Source organism: Perissodus microlepis, chromosome 16 (assembly GCF_051167445.1).
Source record: "Perissodus microlepis isolate ML-2025 ecotype Zambia chromosome 16, ASM5116744v1, whole genome shotgun sequence".
Taxonomy (NCBI): Eukaryota; Metazoa; Chordata; class Actinopteri; order Cichliformes; family Cichlidae; genus Perissodus; species Perissodus microlepis.
This window is the reverse complement of record NC_140476.1, coordinates 478,169-496,304: the sequence shown is the minus strand read 5'-3', so window position 1 is coordinate 496,304 and position 18,136 is coordinate 478,169. Positions and strand designations below refer to the sequence as shown.

Genomic DNA, 18,136 nt, shown 5'->3' with positions numbered 1-18,136 from the left:
GAAGGAAAGCGAAGCATGTTTTTGTTGTGGGCGGAGGGAGCCAGCTCGTATAAATACGTCAGTGGGCGGAGCTTGTCAGTCTGCAGACTAGTGATGTGCGATACCACTGATTCCCTTTCTGATCTGATACCAAGTAATATTGGTGGTATCGGCGATACTGATCCGATACTTTGTAGAAAAACTTGTTTTTTTTTACTGTATCTTTTATTGTATCTCAAATTATAGCATCATAATGATTACAGGACACCAGATTACTTGTTCTTATCGCTTAATAATGCAGAGTTCATCATATAGAAATGAAAAAACAGAAGTTGTGCGCTATTTGAACACCTTGCCTGCCCGCAGCACTAAAGGACTCCGCGAGAGACGTCTGTCTCGCCCTAGCAGCACCTGTCCCGCTCCTCCTCTTCAGTTCGCCTCAACATACCACACAAAGATCACTACTCTCCTCAGTGACAACAATACCTACGAAGCCTTAAAGCGAGACCCCACAAGAAGCTACAAAAAGAAAGTTATAGTTTGCCTTCAGGACCTTGAAAGGGACAAAAATCATTGACCGCCTCACATATCATATCACTTTATCCAGGGGATGCCATACCCTGCATTTATGGACTTCCTAAGATCCACAAGGAAGGGGTCCCACTCAGACCCATTGTCAGGAGCATAAACTCAGCCACTTACAACATCTCGAAACACCTTGCTACCATCCTGCACCTCTTGTGGGGAACACCCCACATCACATCGAGAACTCCACCGACAACGTCCAGAAACTTACCCTGGATCCAGATGAAACCATGGTGTCCTTTGATGTAGTCTCTCTCTTCACTTGCATACCCACCACGGAGGCCGTGGAGACTGTCAGAAAACGACTACAAGAAGACAGCTCGGATTAGCATAGCACTGTTAGCATGTTAGCTCTCCAACAGGAGTGAGACAAACATTAAATCACAAACATGACGATATTTAATACAAGAAATCATGATTAGATCTAAACAGCAGATATGTATTTAAATCAAACAGATAGCTTATTAAATGCTTCTTTTTACCTTTTAATCAAAGGTCCACACCTGAACCTGTGCTCAGGTGTTCCTCTAAAGCAGGGCTCTCAAACTGAAATGAGCTGTGGGCCACTGCTGACACTACGGTGGCCCTGAGAGGCCAAACAGACTGCAACTTAAAAAAAACATCAGCAATAAGAAAAATGCTGCAAAAGCACACAAAACACAACGGAAATAGGAAAAAACACAAGTGTTTCTGGGGAGACAATAACCCGACGGACCAGTTGCAGGAACCCAAAACACGGTAGGCGTGTTTTATCATGATTCATTTCATACTGATGACGGATTTTTAGGCTAATAGTCAGGCTAACACTATTACCTCTCATCTTTTCTTTCATCACAAAACCGATAGATCCTCTACTTCTTTCAATTCTTACCATATTTTGGTTCCTGTAACTGGTCCGTCGGGTTATTGTCTCCCCAGGAACACTTGTGTATTTTCCTATTTCCGTTGTGTTTTTTGTGCTTTTGCAGCGTTTTTCCTACTGCTGGTGTTTTCTTAAGTTGGCGCCGTATGGCACTGTCGTCTCATTGGACGGCCACTTTAGTGTTCAAGTAGTACAAACAAAACAAAACAAGTAAACACCCACAAAGATTTCCTAAAATGTTTGGTTTTTTAAATTTCAAATATTGTATAAAAACACACACTTTTTTACCCCCCCTCTTAACAAATTGAAGCCTTTCATTGAGTCACCAAATGAACACCTGGCAGCACTTCTGTTATCATTGTGTTCGTATTTAACAAAATAAAAGCGCAGACATAAGTGTACACATTAGTTGTGACTCTCACTGAGCTAACACAGCCAATCCCTCAGCATGTTTGTCCTCTCTGCTCATGTTGCCTTCATATTCAATCATTTTTGGTTTTTTAAAATAACTTATTTTAACATTGCACTCAACAACAAACAAATCCCCCCTAACAAAAAAAGTCAAACATCAAACTGCGTTATATTTTTTCATGTCAATGTACGGGCCACAAGTAGGGGTGATACGGGCCGCGAGTTTGAGACCCTCTAGACTCACACCAAGCTGGCCCAATCACATCTTTGAGAAAACTCCCCTTACAGGTGGGATTGGCCCTTCAGAAAAAGAGTGACAAATGAAATGGATGGAACTGTGGCAGATGATGAAGATGGGCCCACTGAGGAAGACCTGTAGAGGCTGTGTGCAGCTGAAGCTAACAGTGGACTGTTAGCCCATTAAAAGAAGGCGATGAGAGGTGATGGTCCACGTCTCTACATTGGAACATCAGACCTGTATGGCTCCTCCTGCAGGTGTATCTGAGGAGTCCCTCCAGAGCCTGGCTCCGGGGATTGGGGTCCTGGGCGAGATCATTAGGTTATTTGTTTAATTGGATTTAGTCTAATCCCACATTCACATTCACATTTCCCACGGAGACTCATCAGTCTGGCCCTGGTCGTGTCAACATGTAAACCGCTCGGAACTCGCCCTGATATTCAGGAGTTACTTTATTCTGACAGTTAAATATTACAAAACAACACTGACATGAAGGTTTGTTTTCTGTATGTGACAAACAACCACTGAATAACAAACTATATAAAAGTCATTAAATAGAGCACAGTCCCATTAACTTCACTGAATTATCATGTTTCAATCCACCTGAATGTAGCAAAACGTTTTTAATAATTATCTGAATGGGAAAATCGGGAGGAAATCCTCAGATCACTGTGAAAATGCTCCATCATGGCGCAGCAGCAATTGAAGCGTTATCATCTCCACACAATAAATCCAGACGAGCGTGTGTGTAGTGCTGAAATCATGCTTTATTAAATCAGTAATGCACAAATCTCAAGGAGGAGGAAACAATTCTACATCAACAGATCAATGAACTCAAAGTGCAGGGCGAGACTTAACTGCTTTTCTCTTCACGGGACATGAAGTCCCTGTGGCGAACGAAGGAGACCCTGACTACTGACACGGTGAAACGACTAAAAGCTACAAACACTCAAACACACAAAGCATGTTGCTAACTGTCCTCCGAGAGACGGCGCTGCTTCTGCACAGAAGAGCCGGCTCTGACTTTCTCTTCACTTATTTGGCCAGGAGATGTTCTGTTTTCCAAAGCCAGGCCGGCCGTCCTGCGCCAGAAGCAGCGCTCTTCATTAAAATGATCTTAACGCTCCGAGTGCAGGCCGCTCACACTCGGAGCCGGTCATCAAATTGTGGTGGTACGACGCAGTCGGTCTGAGCGCAAGGCCGTTTTGTGCTGCTTACACGAGGGTAATGAAAACAGCACTCGGGGTCTTACGCTCATGGTACAATTCATATGAAACTGTAATATCCCACGCTCAGGAGCGCGTCCAAAAAACAATAAAATAAAATAAAAAACGTTGTCCTTCTGTTTCTGATTTATAACGTCAGCAGGGAACCTCTCTACCTGCCGAGGCAATCTTAAAGACTTCAACTTACCGTTGAGGCACAGATTTTAGTTTCTTGGTTTCACAGGGTATTCGTTCCAGCGGAAACTTTCTCCTGTTCAAACATTTGTTCTTTTGTTTCAGTTAATATTATATTGTCATAAATAACAATGCATACATTTCCCATAACCGTTAAATTCGGCTATATACATTATGTACATGTCACAGAAACGTCTGTCAAATATCCTAAGTCATAACTGTCCAATATGGCACATTTTATAACAACTTTAGACTTTAGTCTAGTTTGGCATAAATTAATGTCAAAAATAGTTCATATTTACAAGAACAGAAATCCAGATCTTTATCAAGTAGGATTATTGGTGCTGCGTCACTAAATAAAGAGGTTCTGGATGAGGGAAACGGGGGACGTGAATTGACTTTGTCTTCCTTTTTACATGGACCGAATGCGAATGTTGACGGTTGCAGAGTCGGAGCCGAGCTCGTTGGACAGTCTGAGGGTGTACGCTCCGGCATCAGCCTCCTTCACTGCAGAGATCACGAGGGTGGAGAGGTCAGTGGTATTCTCCACGTGGTATCGCTCATCCCCATTGGGGAGCGTCCGACCTGAGCGGACCCACTGGGCAGAGGGTGTGGGGTCTCCAGAGAACATCCCCACTACGGTTAGAGACTTCCCCGGCTCTGCGCACACATCCTCTGGAAGAGCTTCGACCTTTGGTGGAGTGCCTGTTAGAGAAGAGAATGTTGGATGAAGACTCTGTTACGGTCAAAGGCTGTGTGAGAACAGCAGGCTGCTGGTGACAACCATGTGTTTGTCTTCCCTCGTATGTTGTTGCAAACATATCAGTGCAGATATTTGAATCATAAGCTGATGATAACAGTGAGAGGAGGAAAGGAGAAATGCCACAATGCTTTCACCATTACAGTTGCTGTCACACAGAAACTCACTCGGGTCCTGCTGTCTGAGTTTACATGCACATTTTGAAAGTCGTCTCACCTCTTTTAATCCCTGTGGTGAGGGCCTTCAGTGAGGACGAGGACTCGGCATGCGTATGAGCAGACATTTCCATCATCGTGCTCCTGGAGCTCATGGAAACCACCGACTCGGCCATCGTGGCTGACATGCTAGTCGCAGACATGCTCTCAAATGAAAACCCGGCAGCAGCAGAGCGGGAGCTGCTGCTGACACTGCTGGCCTGCATGGAAGCTGCTTCCATGTGAAGTGAGGAGGCCATGAATCTTTTCTGCATGCTCGCTGCAGTGTCAGTAGAAGCTCTTTGTTCTGCGATTATAATTTTTGTCGGTTCTTCAACAAGAGCTGTAAGGATGCAGATGACAAGCACATGGCTCATATCACAATGTGCACAGTTACTGCAAACCATTTGCGTACACTGAGTGTAAGCTGAGGATGCTCAAGTGCCTTGGATTTCCACTAAATAGTGGCTTTGGTGCAGTCCAAGACTCATTAGCATACAAGCTAATTAAACACACTGTGACACGGTGGGTGAAATGCAGCGGCGGTAACTTACTGAGGACGTTGAGGGACGCAGTTGCAGAGCACTGTCCAAACTGATTTTTGGCCTTTACTGTGTATTTCCCACTGTCTGCAACTGTGGCTTCACGTATCTCCAGAGTATACACATTCTTAGAGCGGCTCAGTTTCAAGTTTGATGTGACAGATATCTGCAAACAGTTAAGTAATTTAGAATTGGCTTAAAGACTAATTCAACTGACTGATTTTCCATAAATCTTCTGAAGAAAACACTCACAATCATGTTGTCTTTCAACCACTCCACTTCAGGAGAAGGCTCTCCTGCAATTTCACACATGAATTTCACATTTTGTCCTTCATTAACATTCTGGGACCTGGGCTGCACCAGAAAATGAGGCGCGTCTGATCGCTTGGTGGTGACCGTGGTGTTAAACTGACACCGGACCAGTCCTCGCTGTGTTTGCGCCTCACACGTGAGGATCCCCTGCTCATGCTCAGTCACCGTCCTGATGGTTAGGGTGTGGTCACTTCCAGATACTCCATATCTGTACTGCTCCGAGTTGGTCAGTTCAACCCCGTTTAGGATCCATCTGACGTCAGAGGCACCAGGGACGCTCGCCCTCAGTGTTAGAGACTGGCCCTCTGTGATCGACATCTGGCTGTGGGAGGTCTTCACCTCCTTTACAGAAGACGAGATTTCTTCATGGATCATTTCTCTTTTTACAACTTCCTCAGAGATTTCAGCTTTTGTTTTGGAGCTCTTTGAGCCTAGAAAAGACGTAAGAAAGACATTATGTCAGGAAAGAGTTTAAACTAGGCGTGTCAAACTCATTTTACACACAGCTCCACATGATAACGAAAAAGCTGCTGTGATAAAGAAAGAAATCTGCCAGCACGACTCTTTGGAGTTAAATGGGAGAACACGCATGAGGTTCAAGGCCTGGACCTTTTGTCCACCACAATGGAAAGTGGCTGAAAATAAAAATGGGTATCACTTTACCCAGCTCCTAATTTTTAAAAATTCTGCAGTCTCCAATTTCACTGAAATGCAGATGTAATTTTGACACCTCTGGTTTAAACATTTGTAGGTGTACAAATCAGGTGTAGACTTACCTTGTACACTGACAGTACACATAGTTGAAACTGCTCCAGCGCTGTTTGTAGCAGTGCACTTGTACACCCCACTATCAGAGGCCTCCAATTCATAGATCTCGAGATGAGCTGAGCCAGAATCCTCAAATAATTCATACTTTCCACCTTGAGACAAAACCTGCCCATACAGAAAATATGACTGGATCTCTAAATAAGGTAAATATAATGCATTTCCCTCAAATATTATTAAAAACAAATTCTGGAAAAGTTCAAGTGTTTTCTATTAGGTTACCTTTCCATCCTTCATCCACGAGATTGTAGGTGTGGGCTCTCCTGTCAACTTTACTGACAGCTTCACAACAGAATCAGAGTACGCTGTGAGGTCACTCAGCCCAACAGAGAAGGACGGCTTCTTTCCAAGAGGCGGTGACATCACTCTCTTTGGCTTGATTGGAGAAATCGCTTGTTCCTTCTGAGATGTGACTGGGGATTTGGGAGTAGGAGATTTTGGGGTTGGGGATTTTGGTGTTGGAGATTTTGGTGTTGGGGATTTTGGTGAGACTGGAGACTTCACTCTCTGTGGTGACTTGACTGGCTCAGGGGATTTCACCCTCTGGGGAGATTTGACCGGTTCAGGGGACTTTGCAAGAGGGGATTTAGCTTCTGGAGAAGTTACTCTGGGAGGGGCAACCACTTTCTCCTTTGACTCAGACTTCCGGATGGTCAGGGTGAAATGGGCTTCTTGTTTGCCTCCAGCGTTTTCGACTAAGAGAGTGTAGCTGCCTTCATCTGACATCTCAACAGAGGAGATCTCAAAGGAGGAGTTGTACTGAGTAGACACAATGTGGTGTCGGGCAGAGGGAGCAACAACTGCTCCTTCACGCAGCCAGCTTATAGAAGGTGCTGGTTCACCATCCACATCACATTCAAATCTGGCAGTGTGTCCCTCCTCTAAAGTGAGGGACTGTGGCTTAGTCAGAATTTTGGCAGGGACACTGGGCTTCTCCTTTGGCTTCTCAACAACAGTAGTGGTCTCCTTCACAGTCTCAGTTACAGCTTCCGTTACTAATGTTTTAGAGGATGAGACGTGATATACCTCTGTTTTGGTCATCTCTGGCAGATGGGCAGATGGAGGCTCCTCATCTTTGCGAAGTGAAGAGAAGGCAGCGTATTCATCTGCTACATCTAGTGTGGCATAGTCAGAAGTCTCTCCTTTGGCATTCTTGCAAACCACACGGTAAGTGCCAGAATCTTCAGTCATACAGTTGATGATCTGGAGAGTCAGGACTCCACTGATGTTGGTCATGGTATATTTGCTGCTCCCATGGATTTGTTTTCCATTGTGGAACCACTTGACCTCAGGTTCAGGTTTGGCCTGGATATTCAGGGTAAATCTTGTGTTGGACCAATATGGTACACGATGAGATCGCATCCTGACAGTAATGCGTGGGGGATGGTCAAGGCTGAAGGGTGCTTGTGTCACCACCTCAACCTTTCTCTCTACAGATCTTCTCTCTGATCTCAGAGCCTGCTTTCTCTCCTCATACCTGGACATGAAGTCAACCTTAGGGAGTGTCACATCTGTCTTGACAGCCTTTTCTGGGGTAGGGGATCTTTTCCTCACGGGCTCTGGGAGCTTTTTGATTGGTTTAGGGATATATTCTGAGGTAAAAGCTGTCAGGTGCTCAGATTCTGTGACTTCAGAGATTCTTGAAACAGCAACAGTGCTTTCCTTTTGTGAGATTCGTGTCTTCTCCTCAAACTCCATTCGTTTGAGTTCACTCTTGTAAGAGGTGATTCTCTGAGCAGTCGTGTGTGGCCGCAGCAGCTCCTGGTCCTCTCTTTCTTCATACACCCTCTGCTTTTGTCTTGGAGGTTTATAAGTTGTTTTGTCATGACGCTGGCGGAGATCAACAAAACTTGGGCCAGCCTCATATTTGGATGGAATTCTGTAGGAATCATATCTGTGAACTTCTTCTTCCTCTTCATCTTCACCGTAGGTCCTTCTAGGAGATGAGGGACGCAGGGCCGACAACTCAAAGCGAACTGGACTAAGGCTAGGTGGAGAAGCGGAGTAGCCAAGCTCCAGTTCTTCCTCCAGACGAAGCCTCTCCTCCTCAGTTCTCTTCATGGACAGATACTCATTCACAGGAAGCAGCAGCTCTTCATCTGACAGGTCACCTAGAGACCTCCTCCTGATTCTGTGGTAGGTCTCCATCTCAGGAGAAGGAGTGCGATGCCTTGCTGGCCTCACAGTCTCCAAGTCATCCTGAGTCATAGATAAAATGCGCCACTTTGGCTTATATTGGTCCTTAATCCTGATTGGTACCTCATAGAACTGCTCCCACCGGGACAGACGGATACGCTTCATCCTTTTCTGTGGGATTTTCTCCATTGGCTCAGGGAATTCATACTGATCCCGTAATTTCTTATACCATTTCATGTCAGAAAGAGGTTTGAAGTGTTTTATTTCTACATCTTCTTCAAGAACAGCTGGGTTAACGATACGAGGTGTGGGGACAACATAGGGCATACGCAGTCTCTTCTCATCTGCTCTCTTCTTCCTCTCCTCTTGCTCTTTCTGTATCTCAGCTTCAGTCTTCTCACCCTTCTTAGTTGTAACAGCAGGTTTAAACATGGTGGCGGCTTCCCTGACAGCTTCTACTGCTGCAGGTGGTAGAGGGGTGACAACAGTGCCAGCCAAAATCTGAGAGAGCCTAACTTTTTTGTCCAATTCTTCCTTTCCGGCAATCTTTTGCTTCTCCTTTTCACTGGGCTCATATTCCTTCTTTACATGAGTGGTGCGCTCCACTTTCAGTGTGGCCTGGCAACTGGCGGATCCAGCAGAGTTGGTAGCAGTAACTCTGTACACACCAGAATCCTCAGGAAGAGTGTCCTTCACATGAAGAATGTAGTAATCCAGGCCCTCATGGACAACCTCGATGGATGGTCCAAAGGCTAAAGGCGTGCCATCCTTCTCCCATTTCAGTGATGGACGACCAGATACTCTGATCTCAAAACGTATGTCCTGGCCCTCCTTACAATCGATATTTGCAAGCACACGTTTAAACATGGGCCTCAGGGTGAGATCTGCTGGTTTAGGTCGAGGAACAACAGTGAGACGAGCCTTGCAGCTGTCATCCCCATACCTGTTACGGGCCACAACACTGTACTCTGCATCATCTTCGGTCTCCACATTGTGGATAATCAGCTGGTACAAGCCCTTGTCACTGATGAAAGTGTATTTCCTTTCATCATGTCCAGGGATAAGCTTTTGTCCAGATTTGTGCCAGATGACACGAGGTTCAGGGTGCACAGTAATGGTAACACCAAAGCGCACATCCTCACCCATATAAGCTGTATGGTTGACCAGAGGAAGTGTAAACTCTGGTGGCTTCTGAAGCATTCTGGCAGTATCTACTCTGCGCTTTGTTCTCTTAACCACACGGGCAGTGAAGAAATCGTGGTAAGACCTAACACTGCTGATAAACAGCTCAGCGTAGGCACTGTCCTCACCATACTCATTTACAACCTTGCATCTGTACGTGCCATCATCTGCTCTTGTGACCTTATTGATGGTGATTACTGCCAGACCATCTTCATATTCAATTTCATACTTGTCACTAGCTTCAAGTTGCTTGACACCACAGTACCATGTTACTTCAGTAGTGCTATCATAGTTGTCAATGTTGCAAATGAACTTCACGTTGTCACCCTCATTCACCACTGCGTGGCCAATCTGCCCTGCAAGAGGACCATGTTCAAATGGTGCAATTTTCACCTTAGCAACAAAGACGCCACGCTGAGACCTAATGGAACCCCCGCTAGCCACACGGGCACCAGAGACAACAGTGTTCCACTCTTTCCTCACCATTGTCTGGCAGTATCTCTTGTGCCTGCCAGTTGGGATTGCTCTGGCACTGATCTCCTCCGCAGGTTTGGTGAGCCAAGGATGTGCCAGTGCCTCAGCTGCAGTCATCCGATGCTTACGCTCCTTTGTCATTAAGCGGTCTGTGAAGTCTAGTGCTTCGACACTGACTTGCTTGAAGGATTCATCATCATAGCTGTAGGCTGCACTGGAAATGTTGTCGATCGTCTGTTGGTTGGTTTCAGCTGTGAATGGATTAAGGCCACTGAGAAGCACATAGGTGAGAACACCAACCGACCACATGTCAGTGACTGTGCTAACCATGTCACACTGGTGGATCTCAGGGGCAGCATACTCTGCTGTGGTATATTGAATCTTGATTTGGTCTCCAGGAGTCAGGTGTCTGGACTGTCCCAGCTCAATAATCTTCACATTCGAGCTGGTTCTAGTAGTGTATATAATATTCTCAGGTCTGATATCAAAGTGTCCATAACTCTGAGTGTGAAGGAACTCAAGAGCTGAGCAGACTTGCCTGATGTAGTTAACAATTTCACGCTCATTAAGTTCAAACTCTGCTATACTGAGGCGCTCAAATATGTCAACACCTGAGATGAAATCATAGATCATCACCAGCTCCTCCGGGCTGTCGAAGGACTCGTGGAGGAGAAGGTAATTGGCATGTCTGGCCAAATTCAGTGTTGCAATTTCTTTCTTTACTAATGTCTGATCAGCACCTCTCACTTTGACAAATTTAGCCATGTAAGTCTTTTCAGAGCTAATTTCAACACAGCGGTGGACAATGCCGAACTGCCCTCTGCCCAATTCCTCTGCAATGGCAAATTTGTTGTGCAGATTCTTGGCATCAGAGTGTGGAGCCTTGCTCCTGGGGACATATCCTGTATCATCAACCTCCCTGTCATAGAGCAGAACTCGGGATTTGTCCTCTTTTGTCATGACAGGTCCGCTTGACTCAGATGGGGCACTCTGTCCAAACTTGTTTTCAGCAATAATTCTGAACTGATAGCTCGTTCCGCCAAACAGATTGGTAACTGTGTAATGGGTGTCACGGGACTGGGCAACACGCTGCCACCTCTCAGCTGTGGTGGGGCACTTCTCAATGATATAGCTGATGACCTTACTGCCACCATCATTTGCTGGTGCCACCCAGTTCAGTGTCACAGAGTCTCTCGAGACATCACTGGCTTTGACACCACGTGGAGGATCAGGCACATCAGCTACATCCAGCTCAACTGTTTGCTGGTCAATGCCAAATCTGTTCTTGGCACAGACGATGTAAAAACCAGCGTCCTTCTTCTCCACTCCATTGGGAAACACCAAAGAAGTGAATGATCTGGTGACAATGACCTGGTAGTGTCCATTGCTGTCAATTAGATCTTGTCCTTTTTGCCATGTGATGACAGGATCTGGTTTTCCACTGAAAGGAATCTTGATATTAACCACCTCTCCACGCAGGGCAGGGATGGCTTCCTTGTCCTTCAGATTCTTTGGCAGGTTGATCTTGGCAGGAACTAGAAATCAGGAAAAAGTTGTTTGAGATTTCATGATATATATGAATCTAAATAGCTCTTATAATTACATCGTTTTTTGTTTTTTACATTTCATAGTTATTTTTTTGTGTAAGACAGCATTTCGGAGCTTACTTTCAACATCCAGAGAGACAGTGGCACAGATGGAGCCTCCCTGGTTGGTGGCCCTAATCTGGTAAACAGTGGAGTCTTCCTCGTCAGCCTCTGTGATGACCAGCTGGTGGTAACCTCCCTTAAACTCCTGGATCTTGATCTTCTTTCCATCAGAATGGACCTCTTTTCCTCGTCTGAACCATTTAATTACAGGCTTGGGCTGTCCTGTAATCTTACAGACAAGGGTAGCATTGCTCTTGTACTTGACACTCATGTTCCTCAGCTCCTCCTTAAAGGCAGGAGCACGGATCTCGACAGCTGCGGCTGGAATGATGGGAGTGGTCTCCTCGCTATAGTCACTTTGCCCTCCAAGATTCTCGCATTTGACACGGAAGATGTGCTCAACACCCTCGGTCAGGCGCTTCACAGAAAAGACTGTTTGTTTAATTTCATCTGTGGTCACTGGAGTCCATTCAGTCCATTCCCGCTTGTCCTTTTTGTTCTTCTTCTCCAGGTAGTAGCTCTTGATCTTGGATCCACCATCACTGAGAGGAGGTTTCCAGGAAACCACGCAGGAATCCTTAGTAATTCCAGAAACAACTGGTGATAGAGGTGGCGATGGTCTCTCTGTGAAAGGAATATATATTTATGAAACCACTGTCAGTATTTCGCATCTCTGTATATATGACCCATTGTGAAATATTGCCTTTTATTAAACATACCCAGCTGACTCTTGATGAGGATCGGGCAAGTTAGCTCCAGTGGCTCGCTGTTGCCATAGCGATTCTGGGCATAGACCCGGAAGAAGTATCCAGCACTCTCGATGAGGTTGGGCACACGGCAGGATGTGCCATTGATGGATGACGACACCAGTTCCCACTCTGAGCCCTCCCTGTCCTCACGCTTCTCCACAATATAGTTCGTAATCATGCAGCCACCGTCATCTTTGGGAGGCTTCCAGCTGATGATCACTGAGTTCTTCAGCAGGGCATCCAGAACAATGGGACCCTGAGGTATATCAGGTTTGTCTAGGAATAGAGGTATGATATATTTACAAATTGGATAATTTCACGCTTACAAATGTATGCATTGATGCACTGTTAAAAGGGAGTTTTTCCTTCCCACTGTCGCCAAAGTGCTTGCTTGTAGGGGGTCATACAATTGTTGGGTTTTTCTATGTATGTATTATTGTAGGGTCTACCCTACAATATAAAGCACCTTGAGGCGACTGTTGTTGTGATTTGGTGCTGTGTGAATAAAACTGAATTGAATTTCTGGAGGTAATTAACATAGAACATACCGTAGATTTCAACACTGAATGCGGTGTCAGCTCGGCCAAAGTGGTTGTGCAGTCTTATTCTGTATTTGCCTCCATGGACTCTGCGCTGCACGTTCTTGATGACCAGATGTGTGTAGTGCTCAGTGGTCTCAATGCTTATGTCTTCTGTGTTTTCCAGAGTCTTTGCCCCATGCAGCCACATGATCTTTGGCTCAGGACGGCCAATGTAAACAGCATGGATACGCAGAGTAGTTCCAAGGCCAGCAAAATGGATTTCCTTCAGTGGGTAGTCAGGGTGGAATGATGGCGCCGCCTCCAAAACCAACATGCCTGTGGTCTCTGCTTCTCCAGCGTCATTGATGGCCTTGCAGGTGTATTCGCCTTCATCTTCCTGCTGGTCAGTCATAATTGACAGGGAGTGGTTGCGGCCGTCAGAGCTCATCTCGTACTTGCGAGACTCGATAATTTCCTTTCCTGCATGATACCACTTTATTTCAGGAACAGGTCTTCCAATAATCTGGCACTTCATAACTGCAGGCTGGCCAAGTTTGGCAGTTACTTCATCCATTTCTTTTCTCAGGCTTGGTTTAGTTTCAGCTGGAAATACAAAACAAAGAAGCATATTTATAAAAAAATAAACAGCATACTCTATATATGGTAAGTCCATCTAAATATGTCTTTTTCATACTGGTTATTTTTTTTTGTAATAGTATTGTATTGAATTATAACATTATAACTTATAACCATACCCATGGATATGGTCTGTACCAGTGTGCATACATTGTATATAGTGGTATATCACTAGTTGCCAAATAGGAATGTTTCTAGGTATTATCCCTGTAAATAAATATAAATTTAATAATAAATATATTCTTAGGTACTCACAAGTCAGCTTGGTTTTGATACATGTGGCAGTCCTACGAGGCCTGCTCATTCCCGTCTCATTCTCAGCAAACACCCTGAATTCATATTCTGTGGCCTCAGCTAGTCCACGTGCCGTGAACTCCTTTTCCTTAAGTCTCTCCTTGTTACACTTTTTCCAGGTGCTCTCTGTGGACTTCCTGTATTCCACCCAATAGCCCAGGACCTCCTTTCCACCATCACACTCTGGAGCTTGCCAGCGGATTGTGATGAAGTTGTTACTCACGTTCACTGTGTCAATTTCACCTGGTTGACTGGGCTTGTCTGAAAGGAGAGAAAAGGGTGAGGCTATTTAATGTTTTTTTCTCTTTTTAAAACACAGTGAGAGAGGGTCTGCACTCTCAGCCTACCTACCTACTTCAATAGACTGACAAGATCAAGTAATCGATTGTACAACTGCAACTCATTACACTGATTACATAAGATTACATAAGATTGTAATGGAATGTAATTTAAACACATCTGTTTAAAATCCCTCAGCGACCTAGTGCATTTCACTTCTAACATTGGTTGCCAAAGACCAATCACGGGTTAGTGGTAGGGTTTTGGCATCAACTTTTAAGGACATGAGACTCACCGAATGGATCTTTGCATGTGACTGGGTCCGACACAGGACCTGCCTCACTCTCGCCTATGTCATTGACAGCAACAATGCGGAACTGGTAGTCCGTATCTGGGATGAGTCCAGGTAGAGTAAACATGGTGGAGGTTATCTTGGCCTCATGACGGGACCATGTTTCAGCAGACACCACCTTGTACTCAACAAAGTAACCAGTGATAGCAGATCCTCCATCATCCTTTGGTCTGGACCATGCAAGTGCCACTGAGCTCTTGGTGACATCCATAATCTCTGGTGGGGTAGTTGAAGGCTCAGGGGAACCTGATTTGAAAGATGGGGAAGTTTTAAATTGTTTCTGAATACAAGCCTGAAGGGTTTGAAAAACAAAAAACAAAACAAGGAATACTTACAGAGAGGAGTCATGGGTACCAGTGGCTGTTCAGACTTCAGGGATGCACTGATACCAAATGAGTTTTCAGCTGTGACCTTGAAGTGATACTCTGTTCCTTCCTTCAGGCCCTTAACAAGCAACTGAGTTTCAGTCACTCTACAGTCTACAGTATACCAGGCATTTCTGGTTGCCTCACGTCTTTCCACAATATAACCAAGGATTTCTGAGCCACCGTCATCAATAGGTGCCTTCCAGGAGAGCCTGACAGAGTTGGCCTGAATCTCCTCAAAGACTATTGGTCCCTCTGGAGCACTTGGTCTGCCAATGACCTTCACCTTGATTTGGACTTTCTTCTTGCCAACCTTATTCTCCAGCAGGAGATCATAGACACCAGAGTCACTCCTCTCAGCTCCCTTGATTACAAGCTCACTGGCATCTTCAGTGGAGGCAATCATAGCCCTGGCAGACACTAAACCGCCATCCTTTGACCACTTGCAGGTTGGCTGAGGTTTACCTTTAATGGGTACAGATAATCTAAGCACTCCTCCGTAGCGGACCACGTACAGATCTTTGTATTTCAGCTCCAGGTCATATTCAGGAGATTCTGGAAAATATTGATACCAAAAGTTAGGTCCATTCTGTACTAGTTTTAGTTGTACACACATCATCTTGGAGAAAGTCTGTTTGTTCTTACCAAGCATCTCAGTCACAGTAACTGTTCCAGGCACTTCAGCGGGCTCTCCAGAGCCACCAGCATTGCAGGCCATCACACGGAATTTGAACTGCTCTCCTTGTGGCATGTTGGTCAGTGTGTACTCACAAATTAGAGATGGTGTGGTGTTGCATTTGATCCAGGCCATAGTGCCCACCTTCTGCATCTCAATCAGGTAACCATCTACCCTAGCGTCTCCCTCATCATCAGGAGGACTCCAAGCCAGTGACACAGAGGACTTTGTGGTATCAGTGATCCTTGGATTCTGAGGACAGCCAGGTGGATCTGGTTGGGGAACAGAACAATATCAGTATGTAGTCTGTTGCTCTTTTGTGACTTTCAAGAGTCATGTCACACACATATGTCTAAAATTCTAGATTTATATCAAAATGTTGTCTTACCAATGGGATCTGTTGCCACTGCTGGTTTAGATGGCAGACTTGGCTTGCTAAGTCCTCTGGCATTGATGGCAGTGATTCTGTGTTCGTACTCAAGACCCTCGATCAGCTCAGTAGACCGGTATCTAGTCATGGTTACAGGGTTCTTGTTGGCACGCACCCATCTATCAGCCCTGACTTCTTTCCGTTCAATGATGTAACCAGAAACTTCAAGGCCACCATCCTCATCTGGCGGCTCCCAAGCCACAGTCATACCATCACGAGAAACATCGAAAACAACTGGACGTCCAGGTGGTCCAGGAACATCTGACGAGGGAAGGGAAAACATGCTACCACTGTTACCATCATATGTATCAACCAAATATAATATTTAAAGGAATGATAGCGGTCTTACTCTTCATGCTTCTGCAGGTGACAATCTCAGACTGCAGGAATTCTCCAGTGCCGTAACGATTCACAGCAGCTGCACGGAAGACATACTCATCTCCCTCGATCAGGTTATCAAATTTAAACATTGGTCGGCTGACAGAGTCAGAGACAGGCACCCAACCAGGTCTGTGGGCATCACGCTGCTCCACCACATAACCACTGATGGGAGCTCCACCATCTCTGATTGGAGGATCCCAACTGCAAGTGACGGTGGTGGCATCAATCTCGTCAAACCTGATGGGTCCCTTTGGCTCATCAGGTTTAGCTAGTAAATAAAGTTTCATAAAATTAAACGTTACACTCACCTGAATGTACGTAAAGCTAAATGTTAATATTACCTATACCACTGCCAATACAGAAATAGCTAAACTTGACTTGGTAGCAAAAATATAAGCAATACTAAATCAGGGTTGGTTTCTTACAGAGAATGACGACTTTGATGAACTCAGTGATGACACCAACAGCATTCTTCACCTCCAGGGTGTAGTCACCAGTGTCATCGATGGTGGTGTCAGACATCGTCAGTTTGGTGAACTTGCCAGTACTCTTGATCTTGACACGGTCTGTGATTTTTATCCTGTTGTCACCAAAGTACCAGGAGCAAACAGGAGGAGGTCTGCCGATGATAGGCAGGTCCAGATCCAGGGTCTTGCCAGCCAGCACATTGACAACCTTCTGAGGAATACCAGAGAAGTCCACTACTGGCATTACTGGAAGGGAGAGATTAAAATATAGTTAGGAAAAAGTGTGAACTGAACAACAACTTTGTGAGTTTTTGTCAATTTTGCTTTGCCTTAAGCTGTAAAAACATTTTTAACTGCAAGTAGTACAAGTTGGTTTTGTTTGTTACCTCTCTGTTCCTGTACAGTGACAGCTGCAACAAGTTCTTTGGGTTCACTGGCTCCTCGGCTGTTGATGGCTCTGATTCTGAACAAGTACTGCTCCTTCTCATTCAGCTTCTCAATGGTGTGCTCAAAGTCTGTGAGCTTCAATGTAGCCACCTTCATCCATTTGTCGGTACCAAACTTGCAGGCTTCAATGACATAACCTATCAGTCTGCTGCCACCATCATGTTCCGGTTTCTCCCAGCCCAGGGTGACAGTGCTCTTGGTGACATCGATCACTTCCAATTTTTGTGGTGGCAGAGGCACCTCGCAAACCAGGATGACATCTGGTGTCTCACAGGGCTCTCCAATACCATAGATGTTCTCAGGGAGAACACGGAAATAATACATCATGCCCTCCATCAGGCCATCGATCTTGTAAGATGTTTTACTGCACTTGGCTGTGACTGTCTTGTAGGCTCTCATGGACGCTTCACGCCTCTCAATGATGTAGTTGTTGACAGGAGCACCGCCATCCACAGTTGGAGCATCCCAAGAGATGGTTGCATACTCCTTGGTCAGTTCCTTCATTTTGATTGGCCCAGTTGGTCCAGGAGTATCTAAAAAAAGCACATATTTTAGTCAAAAGGCCAGTTCATAAAAGTTTCTGTAACACATTTAAAAAAAAAATCCATTCAACCTACCATAAACCTTGACCAAAATGCTGACTTCCTGTTTCCCGGCAGAGTTCTCCGCCACCAGAGTGTACCTGCCAGCATCGTAGCGGTTGACTTTGTCAATAATGAGAGTGGTGGAAGTGCTGGTGACCTCAATGAAGCCTCTGTTGTGGAGGTCAACACCAGGCTTGCTCCACGTTATTGTAGGAGCAGGACGACCAGTGACACGAACAAATAAGCGAAGGGAGCCACTGGCCCGCAAGCAGATAGTCTTCTTAAGGTCATCGTGGAGCTCGAAGTCAGGAGTTTCTGTGTGAGGTGACAATGACAGGTTTGTAATCTTGGTGATAAAGTAATGTCAAAGTTACCATATCTGGAAATACTTGCAAATAAACTGTAG

At 45.3% G+C, this 18,136-nt stretch overlaps 1 protein-coding gene across 3 annotated transcripts in view; it reads right to left on the bottom strand.

Annotated features, from left to right (window-relative positions):
• Positions 1–2,824: 2,824 nt before the first annotated feature.
• Positions 2,825–18,136, bottom strand: part of LOC146370123 (titin-like) — a 174,205-nt gene continuing 158,893 nt past the window's right edge. For all 3 annotated transcript variants that reach the window (XM_084908769.1, XM_084908770.1, XM_084908771.1), the window contains 18 exons: positions 17,764–18,045; positions 17,086–17,679; positions 16,658–16,945; positions 16,201–16,500; positions 15,810–16,112; positions 15,391–15,693; positions 14,716–15,300; positions 14,324–14,626; positions 13,711–14,010; positions 12,847–13,422; positions 12,269–12,574; positions 11,568–12,173; positions 6,331–11,435; positions 6,060–6,216; positions 5,224–5,714; positions 4,984–5,137; positions 4,452–4,772; positions 2,825–4,180 (listed from right to left, as the gene is read on the bottom strand). In XM_084908769.1, coding sequence (XP_084764895.1) covers positions 3,888–4,180; positions 4,452–4,772; positions 4,984–5,137; positions 5,224–5,714; positions 6,060–6,216; positions 6,331–11,435; positions 11,568–12,173; positions 12,269–12,574; positions 12,847–13,422; positions 13,711–14,010; positions 14,324–14,626; positions 14,716–15,300; positions 15,391–15,693; positions 15,810–16,112; positions 16,201–16,500; positions 16,658–16,945; positions 17,086–17,679; positions 17,764–18,045 — 11,267 coding nt within the window. In that variant the 3' untranslated portion in view covers positions 2,825–3,887. The remainder of the gene's footprint in view (positions 4,181–4,451; positions 4,773–4,983; positions 5,138–5,223; positions 5,715–6,059; positions 6,217–6,330; positions 11,436–11,567; positions 12,174–12,268; positions 12,575–12,846; positions 13,423–13,710; positions 14,011–14,323; positions 14,627–14,715; positions 15,301–15,390; positions 15,694–15,809; positions 16,113–16,200; positions 16,501–16,657; positions 16,946–17,085; positions 17,680–17,763; positions 18,046–18,136) is intronic.